Source organism: Myxocyprinus asiaticus, chromosome 19, assembly GCF_019703515.2.
Source record: "Myxocyprinus asiaticus isolate MX2 ecotype Aquarium Trade chromosome 19, UBuf_Myxa_2, whole genome shotgun sequence".
NCBI lineage: Eukaryota > Metazoa > Chordata > Actinopteri > Cypriniformes > Catostomidae > Myxocyprinus > Myxocyprinus asiaticus.
In genome coordinates, this window is record NC_059362.1 from 33,375,731 (window position 1) to 33,403,265 (window position 27,535).

The following is a 27,535-nucleotide window of genomic DNA, read 5'->3' on the forward strand; positions in this document are numbered from 1 at the left end:
CTTCATCCTCCACGGCATCTGCATCAGCCACTCTTTTTTCACCTCTTTTATCAACAACATCACAACTATTTGTCCGTTTGAAGAAACTTTTCACACTCGGCTGCCATGACATTTTTACAATGTGTGTAGCTGTGACTAAAGCTACACATGACAAAGACGTCACGCACTGAGATCAAAGACGAGATAATACTAGATAAAAGCTCATTAATATGCGCACTCGCCACCAACTGGACAGGGGCAGGAATTACAGTTACAAGTTACAATAGATCACCCTCCGTGTAATCCGTCAAAATGACGGACGGCCTTTAGATTTTTCCGTCACTGCTAAAAACAATCGGTCAATGACGGAAAATAGTTGGTTAACACGACCCCTGCATCTGAGTAATTTTATGCATTCTCTGTACTTGTGTTCTTGAGTTTTAGAATTGAACTCGTAAGTGGATGATGACGTCAGATGAGTCCACGAGAATGTAAGAACACATAAGAACGCACACTGAGAAACAGCCAATGTTCTCAACTTGGAAAATAAGTGGCTAACTGAAGATTGATACAGAAATATGACGTTTACTTTAGCTAACATCATTAGTCATATTGAAACTGTGGCAGCTAGCTAGCTACATTGCCCGCTGAGCTTGGGGCACAGTTGCCTATATTCGCTAGGTTAAACCATCTTTCTGCTGTCTTAATGTTTTTCTCTTTTTATGCACAAAGTTGGCTTACCTTTTATCACTAGCTATTCATTTATTCCATTAGAATTGCATGATTATTGAGATTAGTCCCATTAAAGGTGCAAAGAGGATGATGCCGTAGGTCAAAAAACAGATAGTCCCGCCCCAAACTCACTGCACTAGTTGAGAAAATGTTGCTATATCTGGCTGGTTAAGATGCTTAAACAGACCAATGCTTAAATAGCGCCACAGTGTTTACATTTTTAGGTTAATCTACTTGCAAATGGCTTACTTATAATTGTCTCTGCGTTTTAGAAGAAGGAATTTTAACATTGAAAAAATTATACAGTACACCTTTAAGGAGCAGTTTAACAGTCAACCTACAGACACAGTCATTACCCACATGGCGATGGTACCAATACTATACTGTGGCTGCTATAGATAAACTAATTTATGTAGAAATATACAGTAGATGCTATTTTGGCTCTTAGCTCATATTTTCTCCTTGCACATTCTGGGGTAATGTAACAAGTCTAGAGTAAAGTAGACTGGGGCAGGGGTGGAAAGTCTATTTTGATCAACGGATATATTAGCACCATGCCTATATTCCAGAGGACATTCTGTTTTGTTATGTGGATCCTTACGTCATGGTAGCAGGGTTATACTGTGTTCTTTTGCTTATCAACACTGGCTGCTAGTCACGTCTCTGATTATCAGTGTCAACTGTTATACAGTACACATACATGCATACCCTTCTTTTGTACTAAGCCTTATTACTGTTGATGTTAGTCATGTGGGAGAACTCTGAGAGACGATCACAATGTGTTTTATTTTTAGGTGTAAGAATAATACAATTGACATTTTTCTGACATTAGTGTATGCATCTTTGGGGCAGGGTTGTATGAATGCATACAGTTATAGAATGGATACCCTAACAGGGCCAACATTGTGTCTGAATCATGAAATTACTCTACTGGTCAAAAGTTTTGACGCACATATTCATTCTTTACTACTTGATCCTTTACTTTTTACATTTTTGAATAATAGTAAAGTCATTAAATCTGGGACACATTTACATAGTTGACACATTTGTGTTTTCTAATGACAAATGGGAAAAAAAATGGGAATTATGTAGTGACCCAAAAATGTTACACAAATCAAAACTTCTTCTTCAAAGAAGTCTTTCTCTGCCTTGATAACAGCTTAACACACTCTGGACCCTAATTTTATTTATTTATTTATTTCCCCTTTTCCCCCAATTTGGAATGCCCAATACCCACTACTTAGTAGGTCCTCTTGGTGGCGCGGTTACTTACCTCAATCCGGGTGGCAGACGACAACTCTCAGTTGCCTCCACTTCTAAGACCGTCAATCCGCGCATCTTATCACGTGGTTCGTTGTGCATGACACCGCAGAGACTCCACATGTGGAGGCTCATGCTACTCTCCGCAATCCACACGCCCAATTGAGAGCGAGAACCATTAATCGTGACCACAAGGAGGTTACCCCATGTGACTCTACCCTCCCTAGCAGCCAGGCCAATTTGGTTGCTTAGGAGACCTGGCTGGAGTCACTCAGCACACCCTAGATTCGAACTCGCGAATCCAGGGGTGGTAGTCTCTGGGCCCTATTTTAAGAGCGCAAGCGATAAGCGCAACACAATGCCTTAAGTCATAAGCACAAAATCAATGGGCATGGCCATGAAGTTTTGGTATTTTCGTGCAAGCATGCGCTAAGTCTAGGTGCAAGTGGGTTTGTCGAAATCGTGTGGCAAGGCGCTAATCGGATCAAGGGAGGTTCTTCTCCGGCATCTTCTCCGTCCTATTATACAGTCCATTCCCTGTCATATGAAGTTGATAGTGTAAATGGACTGTATGCAATGAATTAGAAGAGTAGAAATATGGATTTACATTATTTTGTGCATTAATTGTGTCCTTGTTAAATGGACACTTTTTTTATACGCATGGAAAATTTGGTTCAGGATATGGTAGGCTCCATTAAATTACAGAGAATGTAAGTATTATTAATCATTTTCATCTACTTACACACAAATCAAGGCTAGTATAAACAGTGACTGAATCGGCACGCACTTCACTTCTACCGGTCAGCATTGATTTAAAAAAATGACATTCATATAGTGAAATTTCTAAATTTAAATTACACTTCAAACGAAACCAAAAAATATAATCAAAATAACAAAGTGGTCAAAAAATACAAACTTCCCAAATCCAAACATATTACCCTATTTTAACTTCTTTCACCCGCCCCTTTTGCAGTGACATAAAAATCACTCTACAGTAACAGGTGGAAAATGACTAATACAAATTAGATCATAAATACAATTGTCAATATAAACATAATAATAAAAATAATAATTGAAAAAATAAAGCATGACCTTAAGATAGTTTAACACAAATCTCATAAATATTTGTTTCATACGGATACAACAGTGATCATGGACATAATTTGATGTTCCACTGTATTTTCAGAGTTTGGACATGAACTTTATTACCACCTGCTGGTGGAATTTCCAAACTACAAATGCAGGAACTGAAATTGGACTTTGCACTGAGATAACACCTGCTTTTGGAACATCTAAGTGCAATGACCTATTTATCAGGAAAATAGCATATTGCGCTTTGCGCCACTTCATTTACATACAGTTCGCGCGTATACACCCACAGTAGCACAAACACTGCCACCCACGCCCACTTGCACTTTGCGTTGGCACAAAAATTGCACTTAGAATTAGCGCTCTCAAGAAAATTGGATAAGACGTTGTGCACAGTCGTTGATTGTAGTGCTGCACTTTGCACACTCACAAAAATAGAACCATCTGGGTAATTTCTCAGCCAACTTCGTGAGGTATTCACCTAAATGGGGCTCAGTAAATTACAAATCCTTATACACGGTGGCTCTATATACATTTCTGCAGGCAGCTCCAATTGTGTCAATCTTCTGCATGATCTCAACTCTCTTTTCATTCAAACTGATTTATGTGGGCAATTTCTTTTATAGGATGACATATTAAAGATGTTTTTTTAGATTTACCTTGAAGGCATTCTGTCATAGAGTCAGCTCCCTATACGGATCTACTGTTTCTCAATAAAACTGCAATGGCACCAGCATTGATATATTGTAGGCTTTAGTTTAGTAGAAGGTCTTCTTAAAACATCTGCATCATTACAATGCTTGCAAGATATCTTGCAAACCTTTTTTCCCCTCACAAGCTTCTGCATTTATTTCAGCCCGAACCACTTAATGTACAGTCTCCATTTAAACTGCATTTTGTAGCTAATTTCAGATATTTGGTGTAATATATATATATATATATATATATATATATATATATATATATATATATATATATATATATATATAAACTTTATACAATTTTCAGAAATTGAAGATTAAATTTCTAAAATTCCCCAGTAACTTGATGCTAAAATGACTTGCACAGAATGTTCAACATTCAAAATTTAAATACCAGTGTTGATGTCATAATGGCTTGCCTTCTTCAACTGCTAATGTCAGAAGGGTCCTCTTGTCTTTTCTTTTCCATTTCTTTATAATTTTACCAAATTCTTTAACAGTATGCTTGTGCTGCCTTGCAAGCACTGGTATTTCCTGCAGGAAAAATAAAGTTATATTTGTTTTTCTTCATTATATAATGAAGTTGCCTCTAGTTTTGTGGATTTATGCTGCGTTCATGTGCTATCAGAATTTACCTACTTCCCACTTCTGAAGTGGTAATTACGAGTATGTCAATGTTCAAGTGCTTTGTTGTCGGAAAGAACAGGAAACATGGAGGACACCGAGTTCATTCATGCATATTACATGGGGAACTCTCTATTTTGACACTGTGTATTACTCAGAAGATAATAATATTTTGGGAAAATATATTCTATTTTCTTGGTGCAAAATTTTTTAATATGCATCAAATGGTTGCTGATATAAATAAATGTATATGACCGAAATGGCAAGAGCTAACAAGCTGTATTTAGAAAAATTTATAAAACTACAGAAACCGTACTCTCCTCTGCCATGTTGAAAGTTTACATCTCCCAACTTGGAAACTTGGGTATCAAAATTATCTCCGAATTTTCCAGTCGTAATTACGACTTGAGGGGTCGTTTATGTGCAACTTCCGAGCAGGAAACTTGTATTTACCATAATTAAAATAGCACGTGAAGGCAGCATAATATTAGGGTTGGCACTTAGCACATTATTCAAGGGCATTGTTGATGGACAACACAAATATAAGTTAACATGAAAAAATTAAGAAATTGCACAGAATAAGAATATATTTGTAGTCTAATGACAAAAACGACATGAAATCATTTTAATTTTGCTATATAGCTTAAGTAGAAGTACTGTTTTTCCATTTAAAACTACAGTATACTACAAGTCATAGGCTTAAACAAACAAAATAAAACTGCCTAATATTTACTAATAAACAGAGAGCAGATCTACTGGCTTAACAGCAATACCCAAATACTGTGCTAAACAAATGCACATGACTGCTGTGTGGTCTGTAAATTCAGAACTTACTTCAGGAGCAGATTCACTAAGCAGTTGCACCACTTTTGTGCACTGTATTTCAGCGCAAATACCTGCGTCTTATTTACTAACCACACGCAATCAAGTTTAGCATGTGCAATCAGCGCTGAAATTGTGCTGCATCTTCAATATTTAAATGAAGTCACTGTCATTCCTTTCCACACAAAAATGCCTCCTTTCTATGTAAATTAGGCTCATTAAAGATTGTGCTTCTTCTTAAAACTCTGTGCAATTTGCCCTGCATAATGTACATCACACTATTACCATCAAATGAAAGTAGGCGGTAAAAATAATTTTATTTAAAAGAGATGTTTGTGATTATTTTCGACCAATCTTTTCAGCAGTAATAATCAAATACTCATTAAATGATGTTGAAGAGCATTATAATAACCTGGTATATATCCACATGTGTGGTGTCAAGCGCACGTTGTGTATGTTTACGGTAAATATGATCCAGATGTCTGGATCAAAGTGATGCTGTTCAGTCCCAGAAGGGTGGGTTAAATACAGTGGTCAGCTGCATCCTCGGCTATATTGTGCCCACAGTCGGACCGCAAGATCAGAATTGCGCATGCAAATTGCATTCAGCAGTAATTTTGTGGCTGCGTTTGTGCAGTTGCCTGATCTGCATAATTCCTTTAGTGAATCGTGTGGTAAACAAACGCAGTTAGTGTGTGCAAAAAACTGCCGCTTTAAGCAGGCGCAATTCATTCTTAGTGAATCTGCCCCTCAGTCTTGTATTAACAATGGATTACACAAGACTGATTGTGGAGAAAGTAAGTTCTCTATGACCCTTAAAGAGCACCTGTTATGGTTTTTCAAATATTACCTTTCATGTAGTGTGTTATATAGCTGTTTGTGAATGTAAAAAAGTCTGCAAAGTTTCAAAAATCAAAGTGCACGACAAATGGAGTTATTGACTCTCAAAAGAAAGAACCAATTCTGAACACCTGAAACGAGTCGTTAGTAATTCCAGACTTACTTTCTGTACTAACCTACACAATTTCATTACAAAAAACCCGCCTCTGGTCTTCATTGGCTGCTCGCGAACAGCTTTGACCCGCCCTCAAACACTACACTGAGCGGTAGACCAGTCACAACAGACTGGGACATCTGACCAATCAGAGCAGAGGAGGCTCTCTGAAAGGAGGATCATTGAACGAGTCGTTTTTGACACTGGGGAAAAAAAGGTAATGCTGCACTTTAAATTATGAGCAAAGTAAAGAGTTTTTTGACCTTGGTGCATGTAAATCTATTTTATTAAAACAAAATTAGGCACGTTTAAAAACCATAATAGGTGTTCTTTAACTGAACAATTCATTAATTAACAAAAGAAAAAAGCTAGTATGCAGTTACCTCGGCTGTTGGTGCAGATGGTAATTTAAAGATGCAGTACTTAACGTTGTGCTCTCTAGCGACATCTATGGTTGAAACTTAAAATCGCAAGCAATTTGCGGAAGTACACTAAACGTGAAAATGTATTTCAGCACTGCCGTTCTGGCAGATGAATCTCATGAATTGAGCTTTGCCTGTGTGTGATCATGACTGGGAGATATTTAGAGCCAGAGTCATAACATGCTATTTTCATGTTGATATAATGTTATACGATTAAACATTTAAAACTGGAAATATTACATGCTTTGATGAAGAAAAACAACACTCGTATTCACATATTTTGAATGAATGAATTTTACACTTATAGCGCTTTTCTGACACTACACTCAAAGCACTTTTAAATAAAGAACAGGGGACTCAATCACCTCAATCAATACCAGTATATTTTAATATAATTTTTCAAGTGTTTTATCTACTTTTAATGTTTGTATTGTACTGCACTTATCAATTTAAGAGGTGATACTTGTGATATGGCTGATACGAGTTCAATGGAAGACTTTATTATTGTTATATTATATTGTACAGCCACAGTTGATAATGCAAGTGACCCGTAATACTACAATAGTATGCAAATCACACAATAACACCAACTAAAAACATAAAACGAGCAATCAATAATGATGGGGATAAAATATACTTTATTACACATGAAAATAAAATGCTTAAAAATGCAATACAACAGTTACAAGAAGTCAATTTCAGAAGTCATAAATATTAGTAAACATGTCACAGTAACTTCCCCCGACAACGTAGATACATCGCAGTCAATAAAAACATGAGTAATGTTCGATTCATACAAGTATGACAAGCAATATAAGCTTCAACATCCCTACCAGACAACATATCCAAGCATTATAGCAAGTAAACACCTTTACCAAATGGATTACAGTTAAACATCCATCCATTATTAACCAAAAAAATCATACATAGTGCAGCTTTAAAACATAAGTTGTCCTGACGTATTGCTTCGATGTTGCTCATGCTCTGCTTCGGCAGCAGGCAGCAGACAGCACAAGATAAAGACGAGTTTTAATGCTCAAACGCAGGTAGACAGAGAGCAACTCCGAATGCAGGGGTCTTAAGACGTGAAGTCTTAAGTTGAAAAATACATTTAACCTGGTACTCTCCAAAAATGCTGTTTATGATACAACGCAACAAAAGTGAGACACTTTAAAATAATCTGTCTGATGCATGTGTACATAGATGTGTCCTTAGAAAATCCCTTATGATAAGTTTACCTCAAACAGATTGATGAATTCTGTAGCAAAATGGATTGTTGTGGACTGTAGGCCAAACAAAGGCCTATTTTTAATAGTATGGAAATAAACAAAATATTGTATTCTAAAGCCACTTTTTGTGTTGTCTAATCAATCCTGACACAATAATGTATTTATTGTATTTATTAATGTGTTTTAATTATCTGAATTATTTTATTAATTATATAAAGGCACTGTTATATTTATAATTATTTAAATATTATTATTTATAATAATTTAATTACTATATATTGATTTATTTGTATTTTTTTTTTGGTCGCCTTTCTCTGCAAATTTGAATGTTTGCGATTCATTTTAGTAATTAGTTGGCATATCGTGTAATTAATTCCATTAAAAAAAAAATTATTGACAGTTCTGTCAAATAGTAATATGAAGCTCAGTTTTTTCCTGTCACAAAGCCAGTAACCAAATAGTCAATATTAGGGGGAACGAATGTGAAAAATGTAAAAAAAACAAAAAACAAACACACTTTTTGAACTATTCTGAATATTGAAGAGGCACATCCTCCTCAATGTTGGTTACAGGTGTATCTGAGGAGCTTTGCTGACTTGGCTGTGGGTTGTGCTTTTATAGTGTGTGTGTGTGGGCAGGTTTGGGTGGTTTACGAGGACTTTTTTTTAGGTTACAAACTGGTGATTACAAGGGTATTATGCTATAAATGTGGCTTATTAGGACATTTCTAGTGTCCTCATAATTCAGATTGCTTAAAAAAATACTATGTGATGTTTTTTTGAAAATGTATAAATGCAGGAAGTTTTTTTGTGAGGGTTAGGTTTAGAGGTGGGTTAGGGTTAGGGGATAGAATCTATAGTTCGTACAGTATAAAAATCATTATATCTATGGAGAGTCCTCATAAGATGTGTGAGTGTGTGTGTGTGTGAGAGAGAGAGAGAAAGAGCTGTCATTGCCACTTCACTGCTTTAACAGAAGCATTAATGTGCCCCAGTTAGTGTGATATTATGAATAATTGTTTAATACAATAATTTTTTAAGGTTTTACTTTTATACACAGTTTCCAAGATCAAGATCCTCCACTGTACATTGTAGTTAATTTTCAGCTGCACTTGCAATTTGAATATGAAAGTTTATTTTTGATAATCAGATATATCTTTAAACCTGAATCACAAACAAAAAAGTATTGCCTTTTTATTTGAACCTCACACAGACACTCAAGCACACTTCATCCCTGGTCATGCAACAGGTGGCCCGTCTGGACTGATATATTTAATGACACCCTGAGCCTCTGTCATGGCAGACTGCAGTCTGTGCAGAAGGGGGCTTGTCAAGGGTGGGAGGGAGGCTGATCTGTGGCAGTAAACGGTTCCTTCTGGATTGAATCGCAGATAATCCAAGTAATCCTGTAAATGAGCAGACTCCTCCCCACGGATACTCCCCTTACAGCTATCCTGCTTCACTCATGTCCCATCTGTTTCATCACCAGAGTGAGTCTGTGTTTGGACAGGCAATCTACCGTGCCTGTTGAGGTTTGGGAGTGGCACGAGCAGTCATGTGGCATCCAGCGACGTTGGCTTCATATGGTCAGAGTCACGACAGAGAGAGCGGCCACTACAGCCACCGTGAGTATCTGATTGTCAGACCAGTGATAAGACCTGCTCCTAAAACTCTAAATACTGCAATCTTTCAATGTCTTGGCTTGGCAGGTGAATCCTTATGGTGTAAAGGGAAGATGAGAGAATTGTGCTGACTGTGTATGATCTGAATGCAGGTGCATTCAACACTGACAACAGGACAACATTTTTTTGGTTACTAATTGCAAGATTTCATTAGATCTGGATTGGATATGTGCAGTTTCAAGTGTGTTTGGATGGACTGTGGCTATGGGTAAAGAATGCGTTCAGTAATATTTCCCATATTTTATTAACAAAGCTCTTTCTCATTTTATCTTGGAATGTAAAGTGATTGGAACCAGATCGCATTAACTGGGTATTTTTTTTATTATTTTATGAATTTTAAAACATTAATTCTGACAGATTTAAAAAAATCATGCATCCATTTTTTGGAGCCAGGTGGAACGTTGCGCACACAGACAAGCATTATGAAGCCGATATTCACAGTATTGAAAAATCTCTACTAGTTGACACTTTATCCCATCACCACAATATATATCGCCATGCTGCCCAGCCCTATTCTGTCATAATTTGCTCACCCTCATGTCTTTTAAACCCTGCTAGCTTTCTTTTTTATGTGAAACACAAAAAGAGGCGTTTTAATGAATATCACAGTCCGTCTTTTCAGTACAACAGCAGTGGATAGTGCCTTACTTTTAAAGCTTAAAATAGGACCCAAAAGTACCATAAAAGTAGTCAATGCAATTTAAGTATGCATCATATTAAAGTTTCTGGAAGGCACACTATAGGTTTTGGTGGGAAACTTAATGAAATTTTAGTAATTTTTCTGTGAAAAATCTGTTGAATGTTCATGAGCAATATGAGAGAAACTCATTCACAGTGGCTTACATGTTCACACAACTTATTTGTATTCACGCATTGCTTAACGCTAAATAAAACTATAAAGACAGGTTGATTCAGTAATGTTCAATTGATTTAGATGTAACCACAATACACAAGAAAAGTTTTTTAGGTTAATTGACAAAATATGTTTTCTTATAGTACTTATAACTTACACTGCTCTAAATACAAGTACAGTGACCTTTAAAGATTTTGGACACTTAAGACACATACAAATGGATGAATTTTGTGTAGAGGTAGACAGATATATCGGTTTTACTGATTAATCGGTACCGATAGTTGCTTATTGTAACAATCTGTTATCAGCAAAAATCAATGGCGATACTGTAGTTGCCATACAGTAGTTTTTTTATTTTTTATTTTTTTATCTGTATTCCTCTGTGGCCGGTGCTGGAATATTCTACAGTTAAATGACTTGGTTCTAAAACCAAGCAAAGCCATGCAAAGAAAAATGCTTCTGCCACTCACTAGATGTTTTTTGTTTTTGGCACCATTCTGAGTAAACACTAGAGACTGCTGTGTGTGAAAATCCCAGGAGATCAGCAGTTCCAGTAATACTCAAACCAGCCCGTCTGGCACCATCAATGAGATCACATTTTTCCCCATTCTGATGTTTGATGTGAACATTAACTGCCTTTCCCACCACCTTAGTTTCTGGTATCTGCAAAATCGACCTCTAATTTTGTGGTATTAGATAGTAAAATATGAAACTAAGTGGAATTAGCAAATAAATGATGCAAGACCTTTTATGCTCCCAATGTCTTTTTTTAGTGGATTTATGAAGTCCGTTCCACTCATGTTCACGCAGGTGTCCTAGCATAGCAGCCACAGGTACTGTTCATCATATTAATTATGGACACTCACAAGTGTCCAAATACCTCGTCATAATTTTGAACCGTATGTATGTATTGTTTCATCATTTAAAACCCAACAAACTAGGGGTGCACATTTAGTGAAATAAATTATTGAGATTACAATCACAGCTGCCACAATTAACTAATCGTAAAAAGTGTCAATTATAACAGTCCATGTAGGTCTACTCATGTTGCGTCAAAATTTTCTTTTTAATTTTCTATTTTTGCAGTGGTTGATCATTTTAATGTCAATTTTAATGTCCATTGTTCGTTTTGGTGTATAATTTGTTCAAAATGTAAATAAAATGTTGTTGTTATAATTCTTAGATGGCCAGTGTGAAGATGACCATTTTAGGCAACTAGTCTTGTTATTCAGAATGTCGTGGTTACTTGCGTAACCTCTGTTCTCTGATGGAGGGAACGAGACATTGTGTTGATGTAGTGACACTAGGGGTCACTCTTGGGAGCCCGAGACACCTCTGGTCTTTGATAAAAGGCCAATGAAAATTGGCGAGTGGTATTTGCATGCCACTCCCCCAGACATACGGATATAAAAGGAGCTGGTTTTATTTTATAAACCACTCATTCAGGTTTTATGCTGAGGAGCCGAGACAAGGTCCGGCCATTTCAGCGGGCAGTTCAGCATTGTGGCAGGAGGGACACAACATCTCGTTCCCTCCATCAGGGAACGGAGGTTACGCAAGTAACCACGACGTTCCCTATCTGTCACTCACTTGACGTTGTGTCGATGTATTGACACTAGGGGTCCCTATACAAAACGCCGCAACTGGCTGAAATGTGTTTACGTGAAATGGCGGTGTGTGACGGGCAGACAACTGTGTGCCTCGTAGGCAGCGCACCAGGCCGACACGTAACCTCCCCCAACATAGTTATGAGTGTCGAACGGCCCTTTGGGGACAAGTCAACTACCCAAAAGACAGGCTAACCCAGTCGTGGCCTCTTTTTCCCCTTCTTTTTTCCACTCCCTAAAAAACAAGGGGGATTATCCGACTGGGCCGCCAGGTCTAGTCGGGGGGTGTCCCTCCCAAGGGGAGGACACCGCGGAGACCACACCTGGCCAAAAGAGAGAGGGGGATATTTAAGTGGAAAATATGTCACATGGTCTTGCCGGCCATGTGGAGAACTCTCATGGTAGATCCTACCCAACAGGGGAGGAGTTACAACAAACATGGAGACTGTGGCAGAGGGGGCTCTGCCCAAGGAAGACGCAGTTTGCCAACAGGGAAACGAATTAGCGGAAGATATACATCGCATGGGGTTACCTTACAGGGAACCGCCACATGTGGAGCACCTACCCCAGAACAGGGCTCTTAGCACGTGTACTGGGTCGGCAGTGAGTCTCTCCGAAAACTTGACTGCCACAGGGCAGGAAGTCAACCAGGGAACATAGTTTGTGAACATTACTGGGAATTAATGGCGCACGTCTTCAGCTCAGAGGAGGTGAAAGGCGCAATGTGCAAGCAATACATCTTATCCGCTTGTATTGCGTGCCACTACCTGGGATGAAACCGGTTCCACCCGGAGGTTGTAGAACCTTGCAAAGGTGTTGGGTGTTGCCCAGCCCGCTGCTCTGCAAATGTCTGTTAGAGAGGCACCCCTGGCCAGGGCCCAGGAGGCCGCTACATCCCTGGTAGAATGGGCTCGTAGCCCTAGCGGTGGCGGCACATCCTGGGCGTGATATGCCATAGCTATATCGTCAATGAGCCAGTTGGCGATCCTCTGCTTGGAGACAGCGCTTCCGTTCCGCTGTGCACCAAAGCAGACAAAGAGCTGCTCAGAGATCCTAAAGCTCTGCGTGCGATCCAAATAGATGCGTAAAGCGCGCACCAGACACAGCAACGACAGGGCTGGGTCTGCCTCCTCCTGGGGCAGCGCTCGCAGGTTCACCATCTGGTCCCTAAAAGGGGTCGTGGGAACCTTGGCACATAGCCCGGTTGGTGTCTCAAGATCACGTGAGAGTAGCCCGGACCGAACTCCAGGCACATTTTGCTAACAGAGAACGCTTGCAGGTCTCCTACCTTCTTGATGGAAGTGAGCGCAGTCAGGAGGGCAGTCTTCAAGGAGAGTGCCTTAAGCTCAGCTGACAGCAAAGGCTCAAAGGGGGCTCTCTGTAGACCCTGAAGAACTACAGAGAGGTCCCATGAGGGAACGAGGTGCGGTCTGGAGGGGTTCAACCTCCTGGCGCCTCTCAGGAACCTGATGATCAATTCCCCTGAGGAAGGACCTTCTTCCTCAGGGACGGGGCACCATCTGGCACCCTCGACCAGACCTCTGGAATCTCCATGTCTACCACCGCGGGTGATAAGAAAGAAGGTCCTTCCTCAGGGGAATTCGCCGGGGGGAGGGGGCTGTCGCGAGGAGTGTGAGGTCCGAGAACCACATCTGGGTGGGCCAGTAGGGTGCTACCAGGATGACCTGCTCCTCGTCATCCCTGACCTTGCACAGAGTCTGTGCAAGTAGGCTCACTGGGGGAAACGCATATTTGCGTAGGCCAGGAGGCCAGCTGTGTGCCAACACGTCTATGCCGAGAAGTGCATCGGTCAGGGCGTACCAGAGTGGGCAGTGGAAGGATTCTTGGGAGGCGAACAAGTTTACCTGTGCCTGTCCGAATTGACTCCAGATCAGCTGAACCACCTGAGGGTGGAGTCTCCACTCTCCCCTGAGGGTAACCTGCCGTGACAGCACGTCTGCTGCAGTGTTGAGGTCGCCCGGGATATGAGTGGCTTGCAGCGACTTGAAGTGCTGCTGACTCCAAAGGAGGAGACAGCGGGCGAGTTGTGACATACAACGAGAGCGCAGACCGCCTTAGCAGTTGACATATGCTACCGTTGCCGTGTTTTCTGTCCGAATTAACACATGCTTGCCCTGGATCAACGGCCGGAACCTCCGCAGAGTGAGCAGAATTGCCAACAACTCGAGGCAGTCGATGTGCCAACGCCGCCGCGGGCCCGTCCATAAGCCGGCGGCTGCGTGCCCGTTGCAAATAGCGCCCCAGCCCGCTTTGGAGGTGTCTGTCGTGACCACGACGCGCCTGGAGACCTGCTTTAGGGAAACACCTGCCCATAGAAACGAGAGGTCGGTCCAAGGGCTGAAGAGACGGTGACAGTCCAGCGTGATGGCCACGCGATGTGTCCCGCGGCGCTATGCCCATCTCGGGACTCGAGTCTGAAGCCAGTGCTGAAGCGGTCTCATATGCATCAACTTGAGCGGGGTGGCCACCGCTGAGGATGCCATATGCCCCAGGAGCCTCTGAAAGAGTTTCAGTGGAACCGCTGTTTTCTGTTTGGCCGCCCGGGAAAACATGTCCATCATCTCTGCATTAGCCTGTGACTGAGCAATCGTCCCCGAAGGGGGGAGCCCAGCTGAGGCTTCTGTGTCCGACTGGACAAGCCCGCTCTCTGATGCTGCGCTCGAGAGCTCATCAGCTTTGTGGGCTCAGAACAAGAGGTCGAACTCGCCGTGAGACGAGCCGGCGGACTCATCAGGAAGCCCGATCGGGGCAGACGAGCGTGCTGGTGAATGGGAGGTCCGCGGGGGGGTACCCGGCGGAGGCGGTCCCATTGGGGTCCCCAAATCGCCCCCACTGCTAGCCACGCTGGCCTCAAACCCGTAGGTAGAAGGACCGAAAGCAAGCCGTGACCGCAACGTTGCCATGGTCATGTTCTCACAGTGAGAACATGAACCATCCACGAACGCTGCCTCCGTGTGGGTCGCACCCAGACACGAAAGACAGCGATCATGACCGTCTGAAGTTGAGAGGTAACGACTGCAACCAGGAATAACACACAATTGGAAAGCCATTTTTAAAAAGACGCATCTTTAAAAAGACGTTACGTGTGTGCCGCCCTTTTAGAGAAATATACTCTTTCAGGAAAATATACTCTCTTTTTCTGCCGAAGCGCCCAGGGGCGTTCTCTGCAGTGCACCAGTGCAGAGGAGGGAGAAGCCACTGAAATGCCCAGTCAGATCCAGCAGAGGTGAATGAACAGTCGTGAGAATTCAGCTCAGTGAGCATGATCGTTCGGCTCCGAAGAGAAAATCTGAATGAGTGGTTGCATACCAGCTCCTTTTATACCCGTATGTCTGGGGGAGTGGCATGCAAATACCACTCGCCAATTTTCATTGGCCTTTTATCAAAGACCAGAGGTGTCTCGGGCTCCCAAGAGTGACACAACGTCGAGTGATTGACAGATAGGGAAACACAGTTCTCTGCTTGTTTTGGATGTGATCCACCCAAAAATAAGTTTTTAATGTAAATTCTATTAATTTTATTCTATTATATTTGTCATAATCATGCAGCCCTGTAACAAACATTGTTTTGTGAAATATTCTGTTTGAAATGTGTGCTTGACTGTTATCGGACTTTCAAATAAATGCCAGCTGGTTTGGTATTTTGTTATCTAATACAATGACATTCATTAAATTTGAAGTGTGGCTTAAGTGTCTAAATACTTTTTGGTGCCACTCTGTGTTTATATGTGTGTAGAAGGGAGACAGATTGCAGTTTGTTTTATAACACTATTACTAGAAGCATTATGTATAGACTGTACATACATACAGCATACACTGAAAACTTTTTTTATTATTATTATTTTTTTTATCAGAAAACATTAAAAAAAATTGTGACAACATCTAAATGAAATTGTTTTATTCGAGTCAAAAATGTTTTAACATGTTATAATTATATTTTAATATATTATTAACAAATATTATTAACATTAGGTTACACTAACACAACTAATTTTTAAGCATTAGATCAGGTAGAAATAGCTCCTTAAAATAACAAATGCATGTTGTCACTTTTCCCTCCCCAGTGTCTATTCTTTTGCCACTCTCTCAATCAGATACTTGATACTGTCAGTTGTAGCTTTTGTGTAATTAATCTGTAACCTCCACTCTCAGCCGTAGAGAAGTAAGAGTACTTGGCAAGGCTCCATACACTAATGCTCTTCAGCTGTCATAGATCAGGGCAAGGTGGCACTATGGATATTTTAAGAGTGCCTGCTTGGATTGATCTATTTCTTTATTTCCCTATATATTTCTCTCTCTCTTTCTCCTTCTCTGTCCCTCACCTCTACTTCACCTCCTAACTTATTTTCTTCACGTGATCTTTCTATACCATTCACCATCTCTCTCTCTCTCTCTCTCTCTCTCCATTCCTCTTTTACAATAGCTCTGTTGACAGATGTTTGTGTGTGGGTGTGTGTAAATACTTTGACTGACAAGGAAAAACTCCCATTTGATTGCACAATAGAAAGAGTTGACGGAAGTCGTCATCACTGATTGGCTGTTACTCAGCCCCCTCTCTCTCCTTTCTCTTTCTTCTCTATCTTTCTTTGAGAGGTGTCATTGTTGACGCAACAAATAAATCTTGCACAGTACTGAGGTAGTAATCAGTGTGGAAGTGTTTTGGGTGTGTCTCATTCTTCAAAAGCACTAACAATTATTTCGTATCTACGTTGTTAATAATCATAACCCTGTAGTAATATATAAACAGCATATCATAGAAGGTGTACGATTGTGTAATCTAATAGCAATTCATCTTCTGATACAACATGTTGTCAGAAACCAAATGCTTTACTGAGTCCCACCTCCGTTGGGTACTGTTGCTACAATAGGTCTGGCAAGCTTTCCTACTACCACTTGTTCTGCCGCTGTCTGATGGAGAGAGAAGTGATTGGATGGAGTGAACCGCAGGAATTATTGAATAGAAAATACTTTCCATAGGCTTGCATTAAACCAGAGCAAAGTCTTGTCAGGCCATATGGCAGCAACAGTTGCCAAGGTAGGACTGGTCAATAACCTTTCAAGGCATGCTTTGATAAGAGTCAGTCCAACACTCGGGTTGACACTCGGCAACACACTCTCACAGCGAAATCGTCAGGATTCGTACAACTTTTCTAAATTTGGCTAATTCTTATGATATCGTGCGACTGCACTCATTTGAATTCCTATGACTTTCACTACACCCAATGACGTCGCTGGGCATCATTTCCATCTAATACGCAACAATTACTTGCTTCTGTCACACACAACAGCTTCCTATCATGTTTACACACTCTACTGAATGGTTAAGTTTCGATAAGGGGTTTGGGTAAGGGCATCATATTAATAAGTATGTCCTCCTGTGCGGAACTCGCGCTTCCACATTAGACATCCGGGAATTTGCACGTGATGAAGTCGTATGAGTTTATGCGAACAACATCATGGAGACCATATGAAATAGCCAACTCGTAAATTATGTATGACTTTCCATGAGATCGGGTTGGAAGGGTCACTTGCTGTTGTTTAGAGATAATTGTATTATTGTGTTTGTGATAATATTATATTTTTTTATAATAATGGACTTATGAAAAATTTGAATGGGGTTTGGCAGAAGGTTTGTGGTAAGGATACTGAGAAAAACTTCCTCTAGTGGTCTTTGCTCAATGCTGACGTTACCTGGATATATAATCTGATGGTTGTTAGAGGCGTGGACATACATTGGGCTGGATGTTTGAGACTTCTAAATATCTGTTATCTGTCTCAGATGAAACCCTGCATTGATCCTCAAGCTATGAACAAGCACAGTTTTAAGATTTTGGAACAGAAACTGTTGTTTTGGATAATTTGCCAGATCGTAAAGCTGGCATTGATGATTTAATATGACTGAATCAACCTAACTACATTAGACTAAACCAACAAAACACATTTTTATGGGTTAGATCAAGTAGAAAAAAAAACTTTAATTAACAATTGCAGGTTACCACTTTTTACAGCGTGAAATGTTACAAATGTAATGTAATGTAAATATAGGTTTATACTGATTTTAGTCCATTTTAGCTATGTAATCAGTCATTTTTCTGTTTTATCTCATGGCACAGAGGTTATTAGGGGTCATCAGCTGTTTCTGAGTTGTTTTCCCAAGACTTGCTATGGCTTCAGTGACCTATTAGATGCATTTTTATAAACAAGAGGCATTTGGCTGAACACAGTGACTTCACAAACTCTTGTGCAATGCTCAGTGGAACTGTTCCTGTTGATCTCTGTTGATTGTTTCACATTCCAATTGAAATCAACAATGGGTGTCATCATAAACATTACTCGGTTCTCTTAATTGTATTTATTACTGTATTGTCCTCAGTGCTATAGGTTATTTGCTGTCATATGACAATGATATGACAGGATGTTTTGAAACTGATTCCGTTCTTTTCTTAAGAAGTCAGCATATCACCTCTGGTCAACATTTTCTTTGGCCATATGCTAGAGGGATACACTGATTATCTATCTCTCTATCTATCTATCTGTCTGTCTGTCTCTATGTCTGTCTGTCTGTCTGTCAATATATCGGTCAGCTGATGTTCTGTTTATATATAGATTTACCTACTTTTACAGTTTGTATGACTGTAAAGCAGTTGTCAGCATAAGCTTTTTAAATTCATTTTAAATTCAATAATGTATTTGACAAAATGGGCTTGTTTTAAGTGAAATAAGACAGGTTACTGCAGGACACATTGTGTTTTTAGAGTTCAGTGTTCAGTGAGGTCAGACATCTTAGACTCTCTTTTATTGTTCAATATTCACTCGTACCTTTAAACAGCATGTCAAACAGTACATGTAAACCAAATACTACAGCAGTCATACTGTATTTTTGTGTGCAACAGAGCATATTCTATGCACAAATTCTTAATTCCTAATTCTTAGTCAAAACATGCTAACACAGCTTTCAAGAAAACTACATTTCAGCAGTGTTTCAGCAGTGAATGAGTGCTGCTCATTTCCACAGCACTTCTAGTGGCATTCCCAACATGACACAAGTGCAGTGCACTATTACAGTTTAGTGGATAAGGAATACATAGGATGAGTGTATGTGGACATTTGTGTATGTGTGTGTGTGTGTGTGTGTGGTGTGGTGTGTGTGTGTGTGGGGGGGGGGGGGGGGGGGTTGGTGTTGGTGATCAGGTTTTGTGCTCCTTGAAACAACCACACAGTCTTTTTTCAGAGCAGCCTGTATTTCTCCTGAGGTTACCTGTGGGTTTTTCTTCATATCTCGAACAATTCTTCTGGCAGTTGTGGCTGAAATCTTTCTTGGTCTACCTGACCTTGGCTTGGTATCAAGAGATCCCTGAATTTTCCACTTCTTAATAAGTGATTGAACAGTACTGACTGGCATTTTTATATCTTTTTATATCCTTTTCCATCTTTATAAAGTTCCATTACCTTGTTACGCAGGTCTTTTGACAGTTCTTTTCTGCTTCCCATGGCTCAGTATCTAGCCTGCTCAGTGCATCCATGTGAGAGCTAACAAACTCACTGACTATTTATACACAGACACTAATTGCAATTTAAAAAGCCACAGGTGTGGGAAATTAACCTTTAATTGCCATTTAAACCTGTGTGTGTCACCTTGTGTGTCTGTAACAAGGCCAAACATTCAAGGGTATGTAAACTTTTGATCAGGGCCATTTGGGTGATTTCTGTTACCATTATGATTTAAAAAGGAGCCAAACAACTATGTGATAATAAATGGCTTCATATGATCTCTATCCTTAAATTAAAGACAGTTTTTTTGCATGATCAGTCATATTTTCAAAATCAATGCCAACATTTCACAATTTATGCCAGGATATGCAAACTTTTGAGCACAAATGTAAATTACTTCATAATACTTTGATTAGGAGGTTTAGTGTCACTCACTACTGATCAGACATCAACTTCATTTAAGACAGAAATGAGTATTTCAAAGAGTCTGTATGAGTTGGTTTATAATTGGGATGGGAACCTGTTGTCAGAGCTGTGTGATCTCTCATTCCGAGGGTATGTGTTTTTATGTGGTTCTAGCCAATAATAGGCTGAAAAACGCCTCCAGAAGATTGCTAAATGTGATGATACCTACTTTTGGGGGATGTAGTCAAAGGGAAAGTTCATATATATACTTTAGTAATGTTTTATTTATTGCTAAATGCTAAAAGCTCTCTTTTAGGCATAATGTTTAAGTTAGGATTAGTCTAAATCATCTTCATTTGAAAATAATAGAAGTCAAGGGCAAGCCCTTATTTAGACACATTACCTAGGTATACATTTGTCTGTTTGACATAATTTTCACTTCAAATTTGTTTGTATCTGTAATTCTCCTCACTATACATTTAGTATTCCCCGAATTTAGTATACCTTTTATTATATTTTAAAGGGGTCATGAATAATTTTGTTATTTTCCCTAAGGTCCACTTTTTTTTTTTTTTTTACCAAAACAGTCATAATTTAGTAATAGATGACCTTTATATGATATATGTCTCTGGCCCTCTGTCTAAAATGCTCAGTTTTGGCCTAAATGTCTCCTTTAAACTTCAGTGTAAATGGCCACTCTTATGACTGGCTAACATTGTGAAGCCCCTCCAATACAGCCATATATATTTGAAGCTAAATTTGAACAGAATGAACCAGCTCCACAAAAAAAAAAAAAAAAAACAACAACTACATTTCAGGTTTTAAACATAACACACACCCAAAACATTGCATCCGAATGTATCAAACAGTTCACTCAAGCACAGCAGCACCATATACTATAAATATCAAACAGTCATGACATATTAAACATTCATGAATGGAATTGGTTACTTACAGTTATGCTGTCTGGTCCAATATTGCTTTTAACTGCCCCATCTTTCTTTGCAAATCTTGATGCATATTGTGACTGGTCCACAAGCTGAACACACATAATACAATCCACTGTGAAACATGACCAACACATATAATCCAATGCATGGTGAAACATGATGCACACACATATCCTCCTGCAAGGTTGCGATTAGGAACTTTGTTCAACTTCAGCCATTATTTTTTTATGGTGCATAACAGAAGACCTGGTCTTCACATATCACATCTTCCATTGTCTGTTTCCTCTGGATGAGATGCGGTTCTCTCAGCCAGCAGTAGCAATGGAATGGAGCAGAGCAGATGTGTTTTTAAAAGTTGAGATTGTAGACCAACAATTAAAAATAGTACAGATGGATGCAAAAATGCATCCAGGACACGTTTATAGTCAAAACAGCAAGATGCGGAATGGGTTCTCCTTTTAAGAGTTACAACTTGACATTGCGTCTTTTAAAAGAGGAGCGAAATGCATGAAAACAGTCAAAGCAGTTAGTCTATTGCATGTTTATGTAGAAAATGTTTAAAAATAGTCCAGATGGGCAGTAGAAGGTGTCCTGAGTAAGTCCCCTTTGGTGTGCAGGAATATTAGGCCCATCTGTCATCTGTTCTCTCCTCTTTACCTTTCTGACTGAGCACCACTGAGCGGGCCAAGGGTGCGATGATTTAAAAGTAGGTGTTGATATTTTACTGTAGAGGCAGTCATGAGCTGATGTATTAATCTCTGTGACGTCACAAAGTAGAAGAAAATCCAAACGAGCCGATTTTGCAGCTTGGTTTAAATAAATGCTCTTTTTATATTGAGGAGGCAGTTTTGAGTTCTGAAACTTACAGTATGTTTTACAGTATAATAAACTCTTACATGTCAAAAGGTCAAGGAAAATGTTATTCCTTCATGACCCCTTTAATGTCATGAACCCTTTAACATGGTTTAGAAAGTCATACGAGTTTGAGATGGCATAAGGGTGAGTAAATGATGAGAGAATTATTATTATTATTTTTGGGTGAACTACGCCGTATTGGAAACTCCACACATTGACAGACTAGGAAATAACAGTGGTGTTCCAGCCCATGTATTTATGTTCAAAGTCAGTCTGAGGGCTGCTGGTCTTTGTCAAATAGCTTTTGTCATTTTTATTCACAGACCACCATCTATGCTGTTCTAGTTAAAACAGCTCCCTCTGTTTTAGTGTATAGAGTATCTGTAGATATTGATTGCAGTGTGTTGTACGAAACATGCTATGACAGCGCATATAGGCGATTGCACCCACATTGACCTGTGAGATTTTATGTGGTCTCCACTGAACTTGATAGCAGTCTGCCAAAAGCTGCACTTTGCACCCAGACAGCTGTTCAAAGGTCATGGGCACTGCACCGAGTCATTGTGAAATCCTTTATGAATGTCTAGCACATGGACTATCTTTAGTATTGTCAGACCAATCTGTGTGTGTGTGTGTGTGTGTGTGTGTGTCTGTCTCTCATAAGTGTAAGATCTGAATGATCATGACAGCAAGAGGTTGATGGGTCTAGAAGTTGCTTAAGACATTCTGAAATGGTGTGAAAAGTCAGTAAGCTAAGAAATACTGTAGAGAAATAGAGTAGTGTGATATGATGAATTCTGGGATTCGCAGGATGAATGGAGGACGGAACTTGGTTTATCATAAAACCACTATGCCCACTTTTAATGATCCAATTGATTCTCATGGATTATCCATGAGTAATTAATTGGATCATGAAAAGTTGGCATTCCATACCAAAATGGAGCCAGACATGAAAGCGAGTTTGGTAAACAATACCTAACTATCTATTTGGTTATTGGTTAACATACTAATGCCACCTAGGTGAAGTAAGCAGAAAAGAACAATTGATTCAGAGACAGAGCATTAACATTAAAGGGGTCATGAAATGTTCTTTTATATATATATATATATATATATATATATATATATATATATATATATATATATATATATATAAAAGAACATTTCATGACCCCTTTAATAGTTAAATAAATTGCATTAAAACAGTCTTAATTTAGTAACATATGATCATTATGCACACTGTCTCAGGCCCTAAGCGCCTCCTTAAAACTTCAACATAAACGCCCACTGTTCTGATTAGCTAACATCATGCATTTTTGAAACTCAGTAAGAAGAATCTGAATAAGCACCAAAACATTATAAAACTAAAAGTCAGGGGTTACACATAATGCACATCCAACACATTGCATCCGAATATATCAAACTGTTCGTCTCAAGCTCAGCAGTTAACACTCACACCCTTGTCTACACCGGATGCGAGAGTCGCGTCGCATCGAAAGCAGTAGAACCCATTATAATCAGTGATGTTGTCTACCATGGAAGCATCCGTTGCGTCGTGTTTCGCCAAAAGTAAACAGATGTCCCGTTCCATTTTGCACTGCACGCACTGACGCTACTACTGCCAACAACACAAATAAAAGGTTTAGAAAGTTTGTGTCGACGTGCCCGGTGTAGACAGCCTTAAGCTGTTGCGTCGCGCTTGATGTAAACAGGGTGTCAGCACGTCAGTCATGATCACATATGAAATATTCATGAATTAAATTGTTTACTCACATTTTTTCAAATCAAATCAAATCAAATCAAATCACTTTTATTGTCACACAACCATATACACAAGTGCAGTAGTGTGTGAAATTCTTGGGTGCAGTTCCGAGCAACATAGTAGTCGTGACAGTGATTTTGCGATTGCATCCAAGTGTTTTTACCTGTCCCTTCCTTCAATAACAGTTCCTTTGCAAAGCTTGAATCATACCAACAATTAAAAATAGTGCAGATGGGCGAAAGAAAGCGTCCATGACACGTTTGTGCTCAAAACAGCAGGGCAGCAGCTGAATGACAGAGAGCTTCTCCTCTTCAGAGTTGTAACTTGACACCGCGTCTTTTAAAAGTGGCCTGAGATATGTATCAAGCGGTCAAAGACGCATGAAGGTGTCCTGTGTAAGTCCAATTAGGATGAATCTCCCATGACAGGCCTAATCTCTCTTCTCTTCATCTGTGTGATTGACTGAGAACCAGTGGGCGGGGCCAAGGGTACAATAATTTGAAAAACAGGCGTTGCATATGCAGATGTATTTGGTCCTTGTGACATCACAAGATCAATGAATTCCAAACAAACCATTTTTGCAGCTTGGTTTAAATAGATTCTATTTTTCTACTGAGGAAGTTTTCAGTTCTGAAACTGACAGTATGTTTTTATAGTACAGTGACCTCTTATATGTAAAAAGATCAAGGAAAATTGTATTCCTCCTGTCATGACCCCTTTAATAATAACAATGTTGGGAAAAAATATGCAAGTGCATGTTATGGCTTCTTAAGTAGGCATCATAAATGGGGTATCACCATATATATACAGTACTGTGCACAAAAGCATTTATCTTAAGATGGTTATTTATATCTTCAGCTTTAGTGTGTCAATAGGAAATATAAATGTTAGACTCCCAAACATTACTTTTGCAAATAGAAATGATTAGAATAGAAGAACAGGGAGCCCTGCCCTAAAGATCTGTGCACATTGTAAAGTATGTTTCACAGCAGGGGCATTTGTAGGCTTTCATCATAACTGGGGACACAATCTATTGTACCATGATATTGTAGGGGGTTCTGGGGCCATGCATCCCATTTTTCTTTGGGAGATTTTTATTTATTTTTATTTTATTTATTTTTTGCAAAAACAGAACCAAAGCATTAATTTCTGGTGATTTTAGGAGCATCATTTGAATATTTCCTTTAGTAGCCTGCATATATTGTGTAGCACTAATAAAACTATGGACTAACACACATTACACAGCACAAGATGAAGTTAATCAAAGTTACCTTTCTCAAAAGCCTGCTGTGACAGTATCATGGTACAGTGATGGTACAATATTGTAAAACCTTGGTATTTTTATAGTATATCATGGCATTTATATATTAGGCTACTCCAAGGAACATGTCCAATAAACATGGTATTGGCTTGGTAATTTTTGGTACTCTTATGTGCTTTCATGTGAAGTTAATATTTTGATGATATTTGATGATAAACTTTTATGTAGAAAATGTTTTTACTTGCAGTAGACAATCGCTCACAGGCTGCACTCGCTCACTGGCAAACAATTGATACAGTTGCATGTTTTGTTTCAATTAATTGTAAGTAAATATCTACTTCATTCAATGTTGTTTTTGTTCCCTGTCTTCTAAAGCATACCGTTACTGTTTTACTGTGTCACATAGTGCGTCAAGCGATTCAGCCCGCATGTTAGACAAATACATTGAGATGAACTGACTCAAAATAGTGATTTTACGCATTGAGTATCACTCTGATTTACGAGCCCTGCACTCGTGAGTCTGTGGCCGTGTTCACAATGGCATACTATCCATACTACTCTCACTGTTTTTGCCAAATACAGATCTAACAGAAGCATTAAGAGTAGTATGTTAGTAAGGCATTCAGTACACGGTCTATATGTTCTGTGGAGGGCGCAACAACACATTGTCAGAACGCACAGGGCACATTTTGTTCAACACAGATTGGACACAGGGTAAAATTGGCTCGGTAGATCAGTGCCCCCAATGGCAACCAAAGCGGCCACCTATGTTGCCTGATGGGTTGAGCGGCCCTGGGTCTGATTTTAATGAACTTGCTTGGTAAGGTCAGTCATTTGGGTATAGGCCATAGTGTGGACCACTGGACGACCCTGTTGCCACTCTTCCAAAAGCACTTTGGCCATCAGCCACAGAAATTCCTCCTTCTGTCCAAAGTCTGGGACATAAACACATGCTCAAGTAAATACGGACTGACTCACACTTGAAGTCAGCCTGGAAGAATTTAGCCACTGCAGGCTGACTCTGCATTTTTAACATATTAATGTGTCTAAGCCCTGTGATGCTTGGTTCTGGCTTGTTGTTAATTAACAACAAATTGCTGGATGTGTCAGAACTTGAAGATAGAAAAATTATTAAATACATATATTATGTATTTAATAGGTCTCCCTACCCTCTAATATTGCAAAAGAAGCATTTCTTTCTAAAACTCACAAATACACTTAATCATAACACACTCATATTGCATAAACCGGATGCACACTATTAAGAAACAGATTATGGAAAATGAGTTGAACTGTTGAACAGTTCCTCAAAAAGGACATTGCCTAACATTCATGCACATATCATGTAAAAATAATTTGTAATATCCATATAATTAAATAGCTGTTTGCCTTTCCATCCAGAGCATATTCTAATCTACAATTCAATTCACAATAGGAAAATTAAGCTTTTTGGGGACAAGTTATTATCAGGTTCTCACCCAGATTATCTAATGACATAATCTAGATCACAGTGTTGCAGTTTAGCTATTAGCATTATGCAAAGCCAGTTAACACCACAGCAAGCAGCTCTAGATATCTAAGAGACGCTGGCTAAGAGTAAGGAGTTATGGGCTTTTTTTATGTGTTAGACCGTTGGAACTTCCCTGCCACCCCTCATAGCCTTAAGCTAAGGAATGTGATATTTACTGAGAGCAACTGGTAAAATATATCTTGCAACAGCTAGAGAGAGAGACTGAGAGAAAGGGAATAAGAGATGCTTTCTTCTAATCATGTCTGAATGATTGTATTTACTAGATGAGGGTAAATGAACGGCACCACAATGTTGTTGTTACCAGTGGAAAAAAATGATTTTATTTCTAAGTTGGAGGCATGAAAATGAAAGAATAATGGCAGAAGAAATTGTTATTAATAATAATTAAAGGTGAGGTGTGTAACTTCTGATCCTTTAGCGGCACCAAACGAAATTTCCAAAATTATGTTTTTAAATATGTTTCCCAAACACTCCCCCTTTTCCCATTGGTCACACAAATGGATAGTCCTGCCCTAAACTCACACCAATGGTTAAGCAAATGTTGCTGTGTTGGGCTGGATGAAATGCTCAGACGAAATGAAAGTTGACTATACAATGTAGTTTGTAAAAATTTGCTTGACAGAAAAATACTTTTCCTTTAGGAGGTCATTTAGCAAAACTACATCTCCCATAATTCTCTATGGCAGCACAAAAACAATAAAATATGTATATAAACATCAGTTTCACACCTTTGCTCTTCATTTTCTTGCATGGAGTGGGTGGAAGATGTAAATACACAATAAATATTGTGTTTATTTAATACATTCTGCAAGATGGTTTACATACACCTTGAATGATATTCCGAGAAAATCATTGAAGGAGAATTTTGTTCTTGTTGTAAATGATGGCATTGTTGGTTTTTACTATGGTTGAAAGTTTGACTGCCATCTAGTAAAATACGAGCTAAGGATCAAATAAAATCTGATAAAAGTAAATTAAAATGACCTGCCAGAGTTAACCACAGTTACAGTGTCAGAATATCTGACCAAATCATCGATAATGGTTTCTTTGTGATCTTAAATGTGCACTTCTTAGTAAAGCAATTACTCTAAGCCATCCATATACAGGAAATAAAAGAGTTTAGAGTAATTTAATCTTAGATTAATTTTTTCATCTTGAATGATGAAAAAAGTTAATGGATTGCAACACTATCTGTATTTGGCAAAAGAGCAACCTTTGCTCTGTGTGTGTCCTTGTATTATGCTAGATTATGTGTGTTTGTGCTTTT

At 39.2% G+C, this 27,535-nt stretch overlaps 1 protein-coding gene across 7 annotated transcripts in view; it reads left to right on the forward strand.

Annotated features, from left to right (window-relative positions):
• LOC127456665 (retinoic acid receptor RXR-gamma-B) overlaps positions 1–27,535 on the forward strand; it is a 58,075-nt gene that overhangs the window by 15,704 nt on the left and 14,836 nt on the right. For 2 of the 7 annotated variants that reach the window (XM_051725123.1, XM_051725124.1), the window contains exon 2: positions 9,341–9,476. The exons of 3 other annotated variants lie outside the window; for them this stretch is intronic. In XM_051725123.1, the coding sequence (XP_051581083.1) occupies positions 9,407–9,476 (70 nt within the window). In that variant the 5' untranslated portion in view covers positions 9,341–9,406. Of the gene's footprint in view, positions 1–9,323; positions 9,477–9,560; positions 9,742–27,535 lie in introns of those variants that run through there. 2 more of the 7 variants (XM_051725126.1, XR_007899872.1) reach the window with 2 other exon arrangements.